At 36.9% G+C, this 18767-nt stretch overlaps 1 protein-coding gene across 1 annotated transcript; it reads left to right on the top strand.

Annotated features, from left to right (window-relative positions):
- Positions 1-342: 342 nt before the first annotated feature.
- LOC117318370 (regulator of telomere elongation helicase 1-like) lies at positions 343-11623 on the top strand (the record flags this gene model as incomplete). The annotated part of the gene is given in 10 exon segments (XM_033873373.1): positions 343-379; positions 1257-1342; positions 2139-2178; positions 2181-2215; positions 4437-4514; positions 4904-5044; positions 5729-5844; positions 6024-6147; positions 7538-7691; positions 11443-11623. Coding segments are annotated over 10 exon segments (980 nt in total), but the record flags the coding sequence as incomplete, so codon positions are not given.
- Positions 11624-18767: the final 7144 nt, after the last annotated feature.

Raw genomic sequence — 18767 nt, 5'->3', positions numbered from 1 at the left:
CTGGATGTACCATTGATGATATTTATGCTATTTGTGATTCCACATTTTGTATGTCTTTTTCTCACAAATATGATTTGGATATTAGTGGTATTGAAATTTCCTTAAAATGTTGATGCCTGTAGAACTGGCTTAGATTTTACCTGTTTTGTTGTGGATAGAAGTTTACATAGTGACTCTCATTTATTCATCTCTCAAAGACTCCTACAATAAGTTGAAAAAAACTCTGTTAACAATCATGAGTTATCTATGTATATTTGAAAAGGTTTGTAGGAATGACATTTATAAAATGATAATATCATTAGATCCTCATTCTTAACCTATTTGTCTCTTTTTTGTAGATTTAAGCCAAGTTACATGTCATCTCTTGGAAATGTTATAGGTGAGTGCAAGCTGATAAAGCCCTTCTTTGTACATCTATACCCAAGAGTACGAAAGGGAGTAGAATGTGAAAGTCTGTCTGTCCCTCTATACATACCGTAAAATCCCTCAACAACTTAAGTTTAGAATATCACCTAAGAATCTTAACATAATTATTGTTCTACTGTACACCAAATTAGACTTTTGTAGTTATCAGTTAAGATTTCACACACACAATTTTCCATGAAGTTTTGTTGTTGTTTTCTCTTACTTAACCTTTTTGACAATTATTTCAGTTCTTTAACATTGTAAACTGCAGAGAAATAATAATTTTAGTTTTGAGATGCATTGTCTTTAAGGATTTTGTTCAATTTTTGTCCAATATGATCAAGAGGCTGGCCAAGGCCCAAAGAGGTGATTCCCAGCTGTTGGTAGGGTTTGAGGGCCTGCATATATATAATCATTTGGAAATCCAAGAATTCTTCATAGTTTATATAAACAGTATGATATATAATACATTGAACCTATCAGTATAACATCAATCAATACCTAGATGGAGACAGACCAACAGACTTCTTGATTGAGTTCCTTTGGTATTGTATTAGTTGATTTAGCTTACAAGTAAGGTCATCCATATTCATTGAAATGGGTAAAACAACATGAACATGGTGTTTGGGAAAACACTTATAAAGACTTTTGGGGGTAAGCATGTGATTATAGTGAAAGTCTTGACAGCAATTATGAGAGTTTCCTCATACAACCTTGATTACTGTTTGTCCTGACAATATTTATGATGAAGTTTCCCTGAAACAACCTTGATGACGTTGTCTTGACAACAATCCTGAGGATTCAGTGAATGATATCTATAGTGACCTTGACCTGATATGATTGTCTTTCAGTAAACTTCGCTCGTGTGGTGCCCAATGGTATGCTGGTATTCTTCCCATCTTACCCAGTCATGGAGAAATGTCTGGAGCATTGGCAGGTACGTAGATCACATCTTGATTAAAAGTAAATAAACGTGTAGTATTGATGGGAGATGGGTCCTAACTAGATTACCTCTTCAAGTGATGGAGTGCTGCAAAAATGAGGTCTTCCTCCCTACTTTATAAAGAGTTATGGTCCTTTGTTGGCTATGTGTCGCTTCATCTTGGACCTATCTCATACTATCACCTATAAATGCAAACTTTATTATGTCATTGCCAGTAACAATGGTAGAGTGTTACATACTGAAATTGAAATTATTTTATTTGAAATAAGTTACTTATCTATGAAAGTTATTGTCATTAACAGATAAGTATGACAGCTAAGTAAGGGCTATTACATTAAAATATCTACCTGACCCAAGGAAACAAAAATAAATCACTTCTATTCATGGTTGGAGATCTTTCCTAGAAGTTTTAGTAATTTATTCAATAACTTTCTGTGGGTGGTACCCCTTAACAAAACCTGGAGTCCTGGTTTTTTTTTACATCCTCCACCTCTTTGTCTCATTCTCATCCCTGTTCTTATTCTGGATTATTCACAAATTGTTCACTTCCGTTAGTTTTGGTTTAGACTGTTTAGGGGAACTCACCTCAATTAATTTCCGTTTCTTTTAATGTCCCAACAAGTTTAAGATACCACTCAGCTTATGTTTGTTTTAGGGTTGCTTTGTATAGTTATCAAGTAGAAAGTATTTCACAAAAAATTGCCAAATGATGTTTAAATTGGGGGTGTTAAATCTCCAGCTGTCATTTCTAAGATTTAATCAGCTAACAGAGATGTGTTTTTGTTGACAGGAAAATAATATATACAACAGAATCACACAATACAAGTCAATTTTGTGGAGCCAAGAGGGAAGGTGGCCCTGTATGAGGTGAGAGATACTTTTGGTGGTGTGCATGTTTATAAAGTCATTCTAATATATATGACTTTTGTTCATTTCGGAAACTCTTTTTTAATATAAACAAATTATTTTTGGAATGCTATAATCTACTCAAGTCACAATTTCGGTTATTTGATCAAATTGAGTTGAACTCAGTGTAAAAAATCTTTAGAATATTTGATGATCTTCAAAGGAAATTCATGTTGATATTGACAGGCAGACACAGGTTCTTGTATGTTGTCCCTATTGACAGGGAGTCACAGGTTCTTGTATTTTGTCACTATTGACAGGGAGACACAGGTTCTTGTATGTTGTCCCTATTGACAGGGAGACACAGGTTCTTGTATGTTGTCCCTATTGACAGGGAGACACAGGTTCTTGTATGTTGTTGTATTGACAGGGAGTCACAGGTTCTTGTATGTTGTCGCTATTGACAGGGAGACACAGGTTCTTGTATGTTGTCGCTATTGACAGGGAGACACAGGTTCTTGTATGTTGTTGTATTGACAGGGAGACACAGGTTCTTGTATGTTGTATTGACAGGGAGACACAGGTTCTTGTATGTTGTTGTATTGACAGGGAGACACAGGTTCTTGTATGTTGTCCCTATTGACAGGGAGACACAGGTTCTTGTATGTTGTCCCTATTGACAGGGAGACACAGGTTCTTGTATGTTGTCCCTATTGACAGGGAGACACAGGTTCTTGTATGTTATTGTATTGACAGGGAGTCACAGGTTCTTGTATGTTATCGCTATTGACAGGGAGACACAGGTTCTTGTATGTTGTCGCTATTGACAGGGAGACACAGGTTCTTGTATGTTGTTGTATTGACAGGGAGACACAGGTTCTTGTATGTTGTATTGACAGGGAGACACAGGTTCTTGTATGTTGTTGTATTGACAGGGAGACACAGGTTCTTGTATGTTGTATTGACAGGGAGACACAGGTTCTTGTATGTTGTTGTATTGACAGGGAGACACAGGTTCTTGTATGTTGTCCCTATTGACAGGGAGACACAGGTTCTTGTATGTTGTTGTCATTGACAGGGAGACACAGGTTCTTGTATGTTGTCGCCATTGACAGGGAGACACAGGTTCTTGTATGTTGTCGCTATTGACAGGGAGACACAGGTTCTTGTATGTTGTCGCTATTGACAGGGAGACACAGGTTCTTGTATGTTATTGTATTGACAGGGAGACACAGGTTCTTGTATGTTGTCGCTATTGACAGGGATACACAGGTTCTTGTATGTTGTCACTATTGACAGGGAGACACAGGTTCTTGTATGTTATTGTATTGACAGGGAGACACAGGTTCTTGTATGTTATTGTATTGACAGGGAGACACAGGTTCTTGTATGTTGTCGCTATTGACAGGGAGACAAGATTATTTTGTATGAACCGTAGCTTTTACCAAGTATAGCATCTTTGCTTATTATTTAATAAGAAAGCCATATTTGTATTCACAAAAAACAACTACTGTCAAATACAGGGAAAAAGTTAAATAGAAGGGGATGGGGAAGAGTTACTTAAAAATTCATTATAAATGATCATACATAAAGAAAGGAAATTTTTTTATATTAAGTCTGTAGATAAATGGTTCCTTTAGTGCTTGGAAGAAAACCTGGTACAATCTATAATTTCTGAATCACAAAATTGTACAGCATAATATACTATATACTAAATATAGAAAAAAATAAAGCACAATTTACTGTCCTAAAAGCAATGTATTCTGCAGAATATGAAAAATGTAAAAACAAAAACAAAGAATCAAACTTATCTTTCGTAATGTGCAAATTTTGTTTATCTTGGTCCTCTCATTTTGACTTTATTTGACCAGTGTTGTTTGTTTATAAAATATGAACGGACCTAGTGATTTTATTTTGCTCTTAGACAAGCCTTGCCAAGTCTTGTAATGCCTCCATCTACATCACAGGAATTTGGAAAAATTTGAAATGTACCAATAGTTCAATGAAAAAATGAAAAGTGTTCAGCACTTTATATAACATTTCAAACAAAACTATTTGAATTATATGTATTTCAGTAACCTGGTAATGTTAAAATAAATGTGTTATAAATGTGTTATAAATATGTTATAAATGTGAAGAGACCATGCTTTGGTGAGGATGGATGCTGTCATATAGGGCTTTCTAGTGACCAGTCAATGAGGAACAGGCTTAAACCTAAATGCTGTTATTATTGTACTTCCAGGCAATGGAAGGCTTTTACGAGAAAATTAACGACCCCAGTCTCAATGGAGCTATTTTTATAGCAGTGTGTCGAGGGAAGGTATGGTGATTGATATACAGTTGGATATTTCTGGGCTTTTTTTCTTACATATATTGCACATATTTCTTCAGTGAGTATGTTGTGTATTGATATCGAGGTACATATTGATAAATAATATCAGTTCATTGGAACACAAGTAAAAACTGTTTAATATTGAATGACAATTAAGTGTTAGGCCGACTGATATTGAATGAAAATTTAGTGTTAGGCAAACTAATATTGAATGGCGTAATTGAAAATTAATTGGAACAATGAAATTAACACAATCAATCAATGCCAAGTGAAACCAATTAATCAGTTGACTTTGGTAATAGCAAAAGTGGACATTTCATTATCTGAAATAGCTCAGAACAGAAATGAGCTCCAGAATATTCTTTGTTTCCTGTCAGGTGAGTGAGGGACTTGACTTTTCTGATATCAATGGCCGAGCAGTTATCATCACTGGCCTGCCCTACCCACCACGTATGGACCCCAAGGTTAAACTAAAAATGGAGTTTCTTGATGAAATGAAAGGCAAACAGACATTCCAGGTGAATTGATTATGCAAATAGAAAACTTACATCCACCACTGAGAGATTCTCCCTTAGGTGAAAAAAAATTAACTTTGTTCTCAGGCCTTCCTCATTTGCTTTGAAGTTAAAAAAAACCTCCTCATTTGATGGATTTTTCCTGGTTGATTAAAAAAATCTCCCTCATTATTCTTTGGGAGAAGAATGGTTGGAAAAGAAGCATCACCAACTAACCTTTCTCCTGTGATATCCATTATATTTTAACATAAAATTAGAGCCCATGTTCATTGATGTAAATCAAGGACAAATAACCATGATAAATCATTGTCGCCTACATTTTAAAGCCGTGTATATGAAAATGGATAATAATTGGTTTGTGCCTCTTGTTTAATTTCACCTGACTCCGCGTTTACACAAAAAAAAAAGAGTTTTGGTAACAATTGAATAGTCACATTAAAAGATTATGCATCATTAATATAAGACTTTTTATTTAGAGACAGGGTGTATATATGTTTAAAGTTGTAAAATGTTCATGATCTTTCTTCCAAATGGAAAATTCAGTTATGGTTGGACATGGAGAAATAATAGTGGAATATTACACAGTAGGTAAAAACCTAGGGATTCCATTCATTTTTCTCTTTATGTGTGTATGTTGGTCAAGACAATTTAAGTTTACGTAACTTAACATGCATCCTGTTTTTTTAGACTCTGACTGGAAATGACTGGTATAAACAGCAGGCGTCACGAGCTGTCAATCAGGCTATTGGGCGTGTCATTAGGCATCGCCATGACTATGGCGCTATCATTCTTTGTGATACAAGGTAAAGAGCTAAAAACACCTATACAATTATGTACGATGAAATTAATAATTGTTGTGCAATATAAAACACTTAAAAGGAGAATAATTTTTTTTTCAATTTAACCATGTTTTGTCTACAGTTGTAATTAAACCTATCACAGTTGATTACAAGTAAAAAGAGAGGACTTGTATTATTTTTAGGTTTTCCTATCAGAACTCTGTGAATCAATTGCCTATATGGGTACGTCCAAACGTCAACAAATACAGCAGCTTCGGGCAAAGTCTGAAGGACATAATGGTATTCTTCAAAACTGCAGAGAAAACCGTAAGTATGACAGAACCGACACCAGTTTTACTGGAGACCCTCAATAAAGAATATACAGCAGATGTCATCGCCTGAATTTTTAGGATTTCTATGTTCCTGGGAGTTCTGTGTTTCTGGGAGTTCTGTTTCTGGGAGTTTATGTTTCTGGGAGTTCTGTGTTCCTGGGAGTTCTGTGTTTCTGGGAGTTCTGTGTTTCTGGGAGTTCTGTGTTTCTGGGAGTTCTGTGTTTCTGGGAGTTCTGTGTTCCTGGGAGTTCTGTGTTCCTGGGAGTTCTGTGTTTCTGGGAGTTCTGTGTTCTTGGGAGTTCTGTGTTCCTGGGAGTTCTGTGTTCCTGGGAGTTTTGTGTTCTTGGGAGTTCTGTGTTCCTGGAAGTTCTGTGTTCCTGGGAGTTATATGTTCCTGGGAGTTCTGTGTTCTTGGGAGTTCTGTGTTCCTGGGAGTTCTGTGTTTCTGGGAGTTCTGTGTTCCTGGGAGTTCTGTGTTCTTGGGAGTTCTGTGTTCCTGGGAGTTCTGTGTTTCTGGGAGTTCTGTGTTTCTGGGAGTTCTGTGTTCTTGGGAGTTCTGTGTTCCTGGGAGTTCTGTGTTCTTGGGAGTTCTGTGTTCCTGGGAGTTTTGTGTTCTTGGGAGTTCTGTGTTCCTGGAAGTTCTGTGTTCCTGGGAGTTATATGTTCCTGGGAGTTCTGTGTTCTTGGGAGTTCTGTGTTCCTGGGAGTTCTGTGTTCTTGGGAGTTCTGTGTTTCTGGGAGTTCTGTGTTCCTGGGAGTTCTGTGTTCTTGGGAGTTCTGTGTTCCTGGGAGTTCTGTGTTCCTGGGAGTTCTGTGTTCTTGGGAGTTCTGTGTTTCTGGGAGTTATATGTTCCTGGGAGTTATATGTTCCTGGGAGTTCTGTGTTTCTGGGAGTTCTGTGTTCCTGGTAGTTTTGTGTTCCTTGGAGTTCTGTGTTCCTGGGAGTTCTGTGTTCCTGGGAATTCTGTGTCTGTCATGATATTGCAAATGACAACTTGGTAATGAAAGATTGTGATATTTCTGTCACTGCTGAAAAAGGAGATATTGTGTATATCCTGTAAAATGTCTGTGTAACTAAATAAATGACATTGGTTTATAATATCTCAAAGTCACATGGTTCAGTCATCATAAGATTTCAAATTATATCTTCTTATACAAGGCCTATCAGCTGTCAAATTGGTTAAGGCTTTTACCTTCATTCAGGGTAACAAATCAAGTGTTTTTAATCTTCAAATTAGTTGAAAGTTAAATATGAAATATTTTTTCATATTTTGTTTGATAGTTTGTTTGTTTGAACGAGTGTAAAGTTTATTCCTATATATAGAATACTACATTCTACCCTTGATATGACCTCTAAACATTTTTTTTTTATATTTTGTACATAGTTGCCAGCTCCACAACCACTGAAGAAGAAACAGACAACAGCTGGTTGTCATGGAGCACACTTTGCTCCCACAATGTCAAGGTCAAAGATTGTCCCAAAGCTTGAGCAAGCTCGTAAAGTGGAACAGCATGTCAGGAGTCTGCGTAACACAGAAGGTAAATATTGGTGATGAGGGATATGCAGGTAACCTAGGCCATTCAAATGTTAAAATGGTTTGACTGATTGGATAGGAGTTGTTTTAATGAAATAAAGATGTACTTCTAGAATCCCTCATGGGGGTGAGACAGGGGGATCTCAACCCGAGGTGGAAGTTTCTTCAGTTGACAAGAATTTTCTATTTACATTTTTTTTCACTTGGTAAGTTGACAAAATAGGCTTACAGATTGTTTGGCAAATTAAGAGCTGAGATCCTCCCATCTCACCCCTGAGGTGCTGACCTCCCATCTCACCCCTGAGGTGCTGACCTCCCATCTCACCCCTGAGGTGCTGAAAGATGATTTTTCTTTTACCCTGTTTTTACCCTCTTAGCTCTATAATATTGATGTTACATCAATACAAGGCAATGTTATATGATGTGATTGCTGATATGACATCATTGTTGTTGTGATGTCATTCATTGAAAGGAAATCTTGCATCAGTAAAACTGTGGATGCACCTAAACTAGGATAAGAGAATTGCTAAACTTATTTTAGTTTCTGTTTGAGGCCACAATTACAGTTGGTTAGAATCCTGGCCATGTGACCTCAGATATGTGTCCATCTGTCCGTTTGTCCAAAAAACTTTCCTGTCCACTTCATACCTTTGTCACTACTATAGATAGTCACTGGAACATCATACCTATGGTATGGGTTTACCTTGGTGAGGTGGTGTGTCATGTATCAAAACTACAAAACTACCAAAACAAGGCCTACATTTTGACTTTTGGCCAGCACCAACGTTTGTCATGGCTCTATCTCTTGCACTACTATTCACTGGAACTTCATACTTGGGGTACGGATTCATGATGAATTGATCATCTCTGCATTTTTGGCGTATGATTTCACATTTAGTGGGGGACTGTAATGAGCTAATTGTCTTGTTTGCTTTGGTTTCAAAGGTCTCAAAACTTCAGGGCTTCTCTTTTTACCCTGTATGTTGAACTACAGGGAGTTGTATCTGCACCATAACTTTGCAATCAATTCAGTCTTGCCATAACCAAAGTCCAAACATTCCTGTACAGTGGACCCTCGATAATCCGAACACCTTCGTTCCCAGCCCAAACCGTCCGGATTACGAGTTTTCCGGACTACTGAATTTCGTCTACCAGGTCAAAAAAAATTGTTGTGTAAGAGTTATCTCCCTTGACTCTATACAATACGGGACGTTTTAATGACGTTTCATAAACACGTCTAATTGTCAGTCTTTTTAAAAAAATAAATATACTTATGTTCTTGATATGATTCTTGTTTTCTTTTATTTTGTAGAAACTAAAAAATAAACAATGTTTTTAAAAGAACATGTGAAGTGAAAGTTGTTTTATTTATAGCGGACATATGTGACCTACAAACAACACACATGGGTTACGTCCCAGAGGTTCACAAACGAGTAGAAATTACATACGTTAAATACCTGAAATGAAAGACCCACTATGTACAATGTACGTTTTTTTACGTAAATTATGAACCTGAAATGAAAGACCCGGTAAATGTACCATGTGTGTAATTAATAACATGCATCTTTCAATGAGTCGTCATTACACGTAACGGTGTTACAAGCCGATATCCTTGTTTACCCAATACAATTGTTAGTGATGTTAATTACCGATAATAAATTTATTACATGCATTTGTGATTGATTAAGTATCGTATCACATACTGTATGTTAGTGAATTAATTATTGCTAACTACGAAATAGCACTATGTAAAATAACTATAATAGATATTGTACGTCAAGTTGATAAAAGCAAGACCAGTCTACACTATAAAACCCTTTAATACTGAAGCATTTAGGTCGATCGTAAAGAAAAGCAATGTACCGTTATAAAAACAGAGCTACATTGTAACACAGGTAAACACCCGGGGCTATGACCTGGCAACGGTCGCTATGACTACGCACAGTGTCAAGCGATAGTCTGTACAGCTGTCGACACGGGTGACTTGCCCGACATTTTTCTCTCCTCGTGGTGAAAAAATCGTCCGGATTATCGGGGGAAATTTACTAATGAAAAGTACTTTCCGTTCCCAAAATGGGCTTCCGGAATCGGAAACCGAATTTCCGGACTGGTGAGTACAAATAACGTTACGGAAATCCGTTCCCATGCTATTCCGTCCGGACTGCGAGTTTTCCGGACTATCGGCGTCCGGATTATCGCGGGTCCACTGTATAGTACATTTGTCAATATAACTATATGTCCTCATCTCTGTTTTTTGTGTAGTCCCACTTAGTTAATCTGCAACTCCTTCAAACCCACTTGACAGAATTCGACAATCTTTCATTATTTCTTAATCAGGGCAAGGCGATATTCAATTGCCCAGTCCTTAGAGATAGTATCCATTGCCATATCCTTTAGTTAACAACTGAGTGGGTTATTTTGGGGGACTTGTGTAACTGGTTGTATATATTGCATATATATATATGTATAATATATAAACAAAAAAGCTTCAACATGACAAACAGTTGGAATCAATAACACTAGCGCTTTCATGCCTTTCTGGCCATCTTCAGGTGTTTGATTTATTACTTAGTAACCGGACGACGTCATAATGTGTAGTAACCGGACGACGTCATAATGTGTAGTAACCGGACGACGTCATAATGTGTAGTAACCGGACGACATCATAATGTGTAGTAACCGGATGATGTCATAATGTGTAGCACTAGTGTTATTGATTGCAACTGTTTGTTATGTTGAATCTTTTTTGTTTATATATCTTACTGATACACAATGTCTTTACCTTTTTGAACTATATATATTTATATGTATATAAGAAAAGAAATGACAAACATGAATGTTACCTAGTCTATCTAAATATAGCTTGCCTTTGTATAATGTGGTAGAAGATTTATACACCCAGAGAAGGAAATCAGTGTAAAGATATGTCCAATGTGATTAAAATTAGACTTGTAATTTCCGCTCCTCTATGGTACTCTAAGATACACTGCCATACACTGTCATACATTTCTAACAACATAGAAGGTCATCTCAGCATGACATTTGAGCTCAGCCAATCAGAGCGTCGCCTATGAAATTGTCAATGTGATTTCATTTTTCGGAAGTATAAATACTTACGTAATGTTTCATTGGCTTATATTTGAAGCTCAAAGTTTATGCTGAGATGACCTCCAATGGGATATTGAAAGGTCTTGTATTGCAGTGTACAGTAGAGTATCGTAAAGGAGTGGAACTTATAAGTCTAATTTTAATTAAAATGAAGGCATGTATCAATGTAGAAAATATCACAGAAACATGTAGTGATGGGAAGGATCTGTTGAAATTTCCTGATCGATCATCAGCTTTGTTTATCCAAGTAATGAATCAGATGATCGATTAAAATTGATTAGTTTTATTTCCCTTTGTTTGGTATTTAAATGTTTCTTACAATCCGTGGTAGTGTTTACTGCACTGTTCCAGCCATCTATATACTTGTATTTTATTGCAACTACAATCAAGCTATCAATTGTGACAAGTTTTTCTCACATGTTATGCCAATTAGCTAATATTCTTTCCTTTATCATGATGTTGAAAATTTCTCTATTACAGATTTCTCACTCGAATAATTGTTCAAACACCTCAAACAAGTGATACTTGATGGACTTGTTTAATCAGAACACCACTAGTGTTCATCTTCAGGTTCTTTGTTGTGTAGGAGAGATAATGGTCATTTCAAATTAATATGAACATAATGCTTTTAATTTGCTCAATTGTAGAGGAGAATGCCCTACTTCAAAGTCAATATGAATATACCAGACAGTCAGTGGTTAAGAACAAGAGGCACAGTCTGTTGGGGGCTTTGTCTGAAAGTGAGGTGAGTTTGCATCTACATATATATCCATACGTGCCATACTTCCAGGAGACCCAATTAGGGAGACTGATGATTATTTTAATGGAGTTTTGCCTAAAATAAGGGAGATTTGTGCGCGACATGAATATCAACAGTTTTACTCAAATTTAAAGCAATAAACTAATTTTGAAAGTGATAAAGAATATTTATATTTATTTGGGATATTAATCATACTGTATATGAAAACAATAAAAAGTTGTATAGGGTAAAATTGCAATTAGTATACATTCTGATAATATAAAATTATTTTTTGTTTTTTTTATGTAACACAAAAAGTTTCACAGCTTTATGCATATTACATAAAAGCATTTGAAAAGGGTATATTATAATTATATGTAACTAAAGATTAAGACAAACAGGTTAATCATTTAACAGTTTGGATTTTCTAAAAAAGGAGAAAGCTTGATCCACTCTGAGGGAACACATCAGTTGTAAAAATTGCCCTGAAATGTCCTGTGGGATCCCTAATTGTCGACCATTTAGATACAAAAAATATTCCAAGTGTACAAGTGTATACATGACGTCAAGAGAACTGAAGATGTTTATGGTAGTAGACTGCAGTAAATCTTATCTTGAACAGGTACAGTCATTGTAAACATCATGATTGACCACTACGACCAACAGATGTGCTAATTTTGATAGTTTTATAAAAGAAAATATCAGATTTTATCATGCTATCACTGATCCACGATACACATTTCGTATGAAAAACATGCATCATTTTGCGTCTGACCAGTCTCTGTATCAATCACCATCAACAAAGTATTGACGTAAAAGAAAACAAACAATAATTCAAGTCTGTTAGCAAAGAGGGTTAAAGTTGTTTGTAAGCAACTTGCCTTTATTTCATGGTGATAGATATTCTAGCGCAAACATGGCGTCAGCCAAAATACTGGAGGAAATTACAAAATACGGGAATTTGGGCTCTCTCCCTGGGGAGGAAATAAATGACTTGAAAAAAATGAAGATTTTGTCTCCCGCCGGGAGGTATGGCATGTATGCATATATCAAAGGGAAAGAGACCAGCAAAGACAAAGCCTGCATTGAGGTCAATCTAAAAACACAGTAAGAGTATAGATACAGGTAAATGAGGTCAATCTAAAAACACAGTAAGAGTATAGATACAGGTAAATGAGGTCAATCTAAAAACACAGTAAGAGTATAGATACAGGTAAATGAGGTCAATCTAAAAACACAGTAAGAGTATAGATACAGGTAAATGAGGTCAATCTAAAAACACAGTAAGAGTATAGATACAGATAAATGAGGTCAATCTAAAAACACAGTAAGAGTATAGATACAGGTAAATGAGGTCAATCTAAAAACACAGTTAGAGTATAGATACAGGTAAATGAGGTCAATCTAAAAACACAGTAAGAGTATAGATACAGGTAAATGAGGTCAATCTAAAAACACAGTAAGAGTATAGATACAGGTAAATGAGGTCAATCTAAAAACACAGTAAGAGTATAGATACAGGTAAATGAGGTCAATCTAAAAACACAGTAAGAGTATAGATACAAGTAAATGAGGTCAATCTAAAAACACAGTAAGAGTATAGATACAGGTAAATGAGGTCAATCTAAAAACACAGTAAGAGTATAGATACAGGTAAATGCAGTAAGACCAGTGCATAAAATGTACTCTTCAATGCATGAAATGGTTCATTGTTAGATATAGCGTTTGGACCGTTTTTGATGATATAGAATGTAAATATTTGCATATAGTGCACACTTTTTTTTTCAAAATTTGACAAGTGAAAAAATCCACTGCGTGCTATACACAGGTACAATCCTTTATCGGTCAGATGCACGGATGTCATGAATGTGATGTGAGATTTGTAATTGTTTCCCTCGACAGTAGGATTATGATTTAATACTTATATATATAATGCATGTAGTAAGTAAATATTTAACAAATAATCAAAGAAATAAATAGTTACAGTCAAACCTGTCTATAAAGACTGCCCAAGGAGAGGCAGAAAAAACGGTCATTATTGACAGGTTGCCTTTATAGACAGGTCAAAATTATCACACCAACCAGTTTACGTGAAACTGCCATAAATAACTTGTCATTCAGTAGACCAGTCAGTTTGAACATTTTCAGAAGTCAATTCATGTAATGCATACACATTTATATATATATTTTTTTATAAATCTGAAGGGTTAAATCTTTATTAAAAAGGCTTTTCCATTAAAAACCAAGAATAAAACATGATTTTGTGGAGTCCAAGACGAAACATAACTCAAAATGGTCTAATGGATACAAAAGAAACTTTTTTTTATACTTTGGTCTGAAATATTACTAAATGTATTTATCAAATGATCTCCCTTCCTATCTTAAATAAGAAAAAAAAATCCACAAAGATTAATGAATTATGTTTGTGTTACTTCTACTTATTTTGTGACATAAACTTCTAAAAACCAAAGTTTTTTTTCTGACCCAAATTGAAATCCGAATATTTGTGGCAGTTTCAACTTTTAAGGTCACCTGAGACATAGTCTAAAGTGACCTACCTATTCTAATTGCCTATTTATATACAACGAAACACACAAGAACAGTTTACCTGTTTATTTACTACAGTAATATATAAATATATACAAGACATAACATTTGGCGTATCAGGGGCTACTCACTCAATACCAAAACCTTAACAAATTGACTCTGAGGTGTCCCTGCAGAGCAGCTACAAGATCGAGACTCAAAGGATACAGAGAAACAACTAGACCCTGGACGCTTCCAGAGAAGCTGCTAGACTCTGAAAACGAATCTGGAGATGCTGAATGAGAATAGAATATACAATAACTAGCTAGACCCTCAACGATATGAGAGAAGCTGTATATGCTAGCTAGACCCTCAACGATATGAGAGAAGCTGGAGCATACCGTCATAGAATATATTCTATTATAATATTGGGGGCAAAATTCCCCATGAATTAAAAGCCAAATTGAACGAAATGTTAAAACAAGAGTGACACGAAGGTTCAACATAAAGTGAGAGCCCCCTATTGTCCGTCGTCGTGCGTCCGTCAACAATTTACATTTTCGACTTCTTCTCCAAAACCCCTAAACTAAATTCAATGAAATTTAGCGGGAAGCTTCTATGGCTAAAGGTCAACCAAAATTGTTAATTATATGATCCTCACCCACAAGGGGCCTGAGGGACAGGGCTAAAAAGGGTCAAATTGACTAAAACTTCAAAAATCTTCTTCTCTACTCTCAGATATGATGGAATCAAATACTCTTCATAGATGGAAGGGTCTTAAGGTGCTTTACCAAAATTGTGAATTTGATGACCCAAGGGTCACACGTTTGCCCCTGGGGAGGGGGTAAACTTTACTATAGTTTATATAGGGAAATCACATTTTTGACTAATTTGTTTGATTTCTATTGGAATTCATTCTAACTTGGTTAACATTATCAGCTTGTGATGGCAGTTTGATGGTTTACACATGTTGGCCTTGACTGACCCCCAGGGGCTGATGGGCGGGGCCAAAAAGGGTTAATTAAATTAACTGAAATATTTTAAATCTCACATGACCGTTAAGGCCCATGGGCCACTTGTTAGGCCAGGGTCAAAGTGTCTGAATTTTCCAGGGATTTCATGAGGGATGACCGCCGAGAGCAGAAGATGGCTGACAGAAATCGGTCACTACAGAAATCATACAAGCGACCGCCATTCCAAAATCACTGGTTGTTAGTGACATTAGACAGGTGGTCGCTATACAGAGGGTCATATTATAGTAAAATCTTATGGGAATCTTAAAATCTGTCATTATAGACAGGCAGTTGTTATATACAGGTAGTTGTTGGATCAGGTTTGACTACAGCATTGCTGGTCATAAAGCCCAGGGGTCTTTCCCCACCCCAAGGTTTCTTTAAACACAATTATATTGTAAAACAATCCCTGGGGTCTTTTCACACCCCTACAGAGTCTGGACTTTGTTTCTGGGTTTTATTAGGTCATCTGACCCGAAGGGTCAGGATGACCTATAGTCATCATGCTTCGTCCGTCGTTGTGCGCCGTCCGCCGTGCGCCGTGCGTCGTGCGTCGTGCGTAAACTTTTCACATTTCAAACTTCTTCTCAAGTTCCACCAGTGGGATTGAGCTGAAACTTGCCTGAAATGATCCTGAGATGGTCCTGACCAAGTGTTGTTATTTTTCGGGTCGGTCCGAAATCCAAGATGGCCGCCATAGCCGCCATTTTGAAAACACACTTTAAACTTCTTCTCATGTTCCACCAGTGCTATTGAGCTGAAACTTGCCAGAAATGATCTTGAGATGGTCCTGACCAAGTGTTGTTATTTTTCGGGTCGGTCTGAAATCCAAGATGGCCGCCATAGCCGCCATCTTGAAAAACACATTTTAAACTTCTTCTCAAGTTCCACCAGTGCTACTGAGCTGAAACTTGCCTGAAATGATCCTGAGATGGTCCTGACCAAGTGTTGTTATTTTTCGGGTCGGTCCGAAATCCAAGATGGCCGCCATAGCCGCCATCTTGAAAAACACATTTTAAACTTCTTCTCAAGTTCCACCAGTGCTATTGAGCTGAAACTTACCAGAAATGATCTTGAGATGGTCCTGACCAAGTGTTGTTATTTTTCGGGTCGGTCCGAAATCCAAGATGGCCACCATAGCCGCCATTTTGAAAACACACTTTAAACTTCTTCTCATGTTCCACCAGTGCTATTGAGCTGAAACTTGCCAGAAATGATCTTGAGATGGTCCTGACCAAGTGTTGTTATTTTTCGGGTCGGTCTGAAATCCAAGATGGCCGCCATAGCCGCCATCTTGAAAAACACATTTTAAACTTCTTCTCAAGTTCCACCAGTGCTACTGAGCTGAAACTTGCCTGAAATGATCCTGAGATGGTCCTGACCAAGTGTTGTTATTTTTCGGGTCGGTCCGAAATCCAAGATGGCCGCCATAGCCGCCATCTTGAAAAACACATTTTAAACTTCTTCTCAAGTTCCACCAGTGCTCTTGAGCTGAAACTTTCCGGAAATGATCCTAATATGATCCCGACCAAGTGTTGTTATTTTTTCGGGTCAGTCTGAAATCCAAGATGGCCGCCACAGCCGCCATTTTGAAAACACATTTGAAACTACTTCTCAAGTTCCACTGTTGAGATTGAGCTGAAACTTGCCTGAAATGATCCTAGGATGGTCCTGAGGAAGTGTTGTTATTTTTCAGGCCTGTCAGAAATCCAAGATGGCCGCCATGGCAACCATCTTAAAAAAACACATTTTAAAATTCTTCTCCAGTTCCACTGGTGCCATTGAGCTGGAAATTGGTGAGGATGTTAAGGAAGGAGAGCCAACAAAGAGTTGTTATTTTTCAGCTTCGTAAAAACTTTGACATGGCAGCCATGGCGGCCATTTTGTAACATGATTGCGCAATCATGGTTTTCCTGAACAACACCTAATTCAAACTTCTTCTCAAATTCCACCATTGGGATTCAGTTCTTACTTACTAAAAATGATCCTGAGGTGGTTCTGACCAAGGCTTGTTATTTTTCGGATCAGTCAGAAATCCAAGATGGCCGCCACAGCCGGCATTTTGAAAACACATTTGAAACTTCTTCTCAAGTTCAACTGGTGAGATTGAACTGAAACTTGCCTGAAATGATCCTTGGATGGTCCTGACCAAGTTTTATTATTTGTTGGGTCAGTCAGAAATCCAAGATGGCTGCCATGGCAACCATTTTGAAAAACACATTTTTTACTTCTTTCCAGTTCCACAAGTGCCATTGAGCTAGAAATTTGTGAGGATGTTAAGGAAGGAAAGCCAGCAAATTGTTGTTATTTTTTGGCCTTGTAAAACTTTGACATGACAGCCATGGCGGCCATTTTGTAACATGATTGCGCAATCATGGTTCTTCTGATCAACACCTATTTCAAACTTCTTCTCAAATTCCACCAGTGGGATTTAGTTTTAACTTACCAGAAATGATTCTAAGATGGTCCTGACCAAGTGTTGTTATTTATCTGGTCGGTCAGAAATCCAAGATGGCAGCCATCATGAAAAACACATTTTAAACTTCTGCTCCGGTTTCACTGGTGCCATTGAGCTGGAAATTGGTGAGGATGTTAAGGAAGGAGAGCCAACAAAGTGTTGATATTTTTCGGCATCGTAGAAAGTTTGACATGGCAGCAACGGTGCCAGAAATGATCCTGAGATGGTCCTGGCCAAGTGTTATTTATTTGGTCAGTCAGAAACCCAAGATGGCCACCATAGCCAACAGTGCCTCTAAACCTGCTACAGAGAATGCATACTACAATAATATAAGGGTCTTTAATTTAGAGTCAGATGACCGTTAAGGCCCCTGGGCCTCTTGTCTCTGAAGCAGTTTGAGATTCCTTCCCCTTAACCATATATAGCATTGTTTGACATCAACAAGTAAAGCAATTAACAAATTGAACATGAACATATTTTGACATTTGGTAAAATTCAAACAGGTGAGCAATACAGGCCCTCTAGGCTTCTTGTTTGAAGAAAATGCTGAAATTTTAATGTATTTTGGAGTTTGCTTAAACTGTACTGTCAAAACATGACAAGGGAGACATCATTCTTGTTGTTTAAAAAATCTCAACAATAATTTAATGGACAAACTCCAACTACCATTGAGCAATTGTTTTTATCCTTTTCAGAAATTTGATACTGATGTACTAGATGACTCATTTGACACGGTAAGTACATTGCCTATATTTTAGCTGACTATCATCAAATGGGCTTCTCCCATCTGTAAAAAATTCTTGTTTTTTTTTTAAAGGTACCTAGAAGAAATTTTATGTGTAGGTACCCCTTGGTCCCTAGTTGTGAATGTGCATGTTCAGTTTTGAGACTAATCAGAAAACAAGATGTCTGATAGTTTTTTCATTTTGAAAAATTTTATAGCTGAAGCAATATTTATCTTTTGAATGAAAACTACTCTCTTCAGTATTTAAGCAATCCGACCACCACCATTATGAATACTGGGAGGTCAGGGGAGATAACTCAACTAATCCTAAATGTTTGAACATATTCTCTACCAGCACAGGCTAGTGCTAGCAATTGAAATAAAGCTAGCCTAGCACATGGCAAATAATAGGAAATTACAGAACTATTCAATTTTAGTAATGAATTTTGCAGCTGGTAAATAATAAAATTGTGTCAAAGTTGTCCACATACTATTCCTTAACAACAATTCAT

This window comes from Pecten maximus, unplaced genomic scaffold, assembly GCF_902652985.1.
Source record: "Pecten maximus unplaced genomic scaffold, xPecMax1.1, whole genome shotgun sequence".
NCBI lineage: Eukaryota > Metazoa > Mollusca > Bivalvia > Pectinida > Pectinidae > Pecten > Pecten maximus.
The sequence above is the reverse complement of the archived record's forward strand: the minus strand, read 5'-3'. Positions and strand labels throughout refer to the sequence as shown.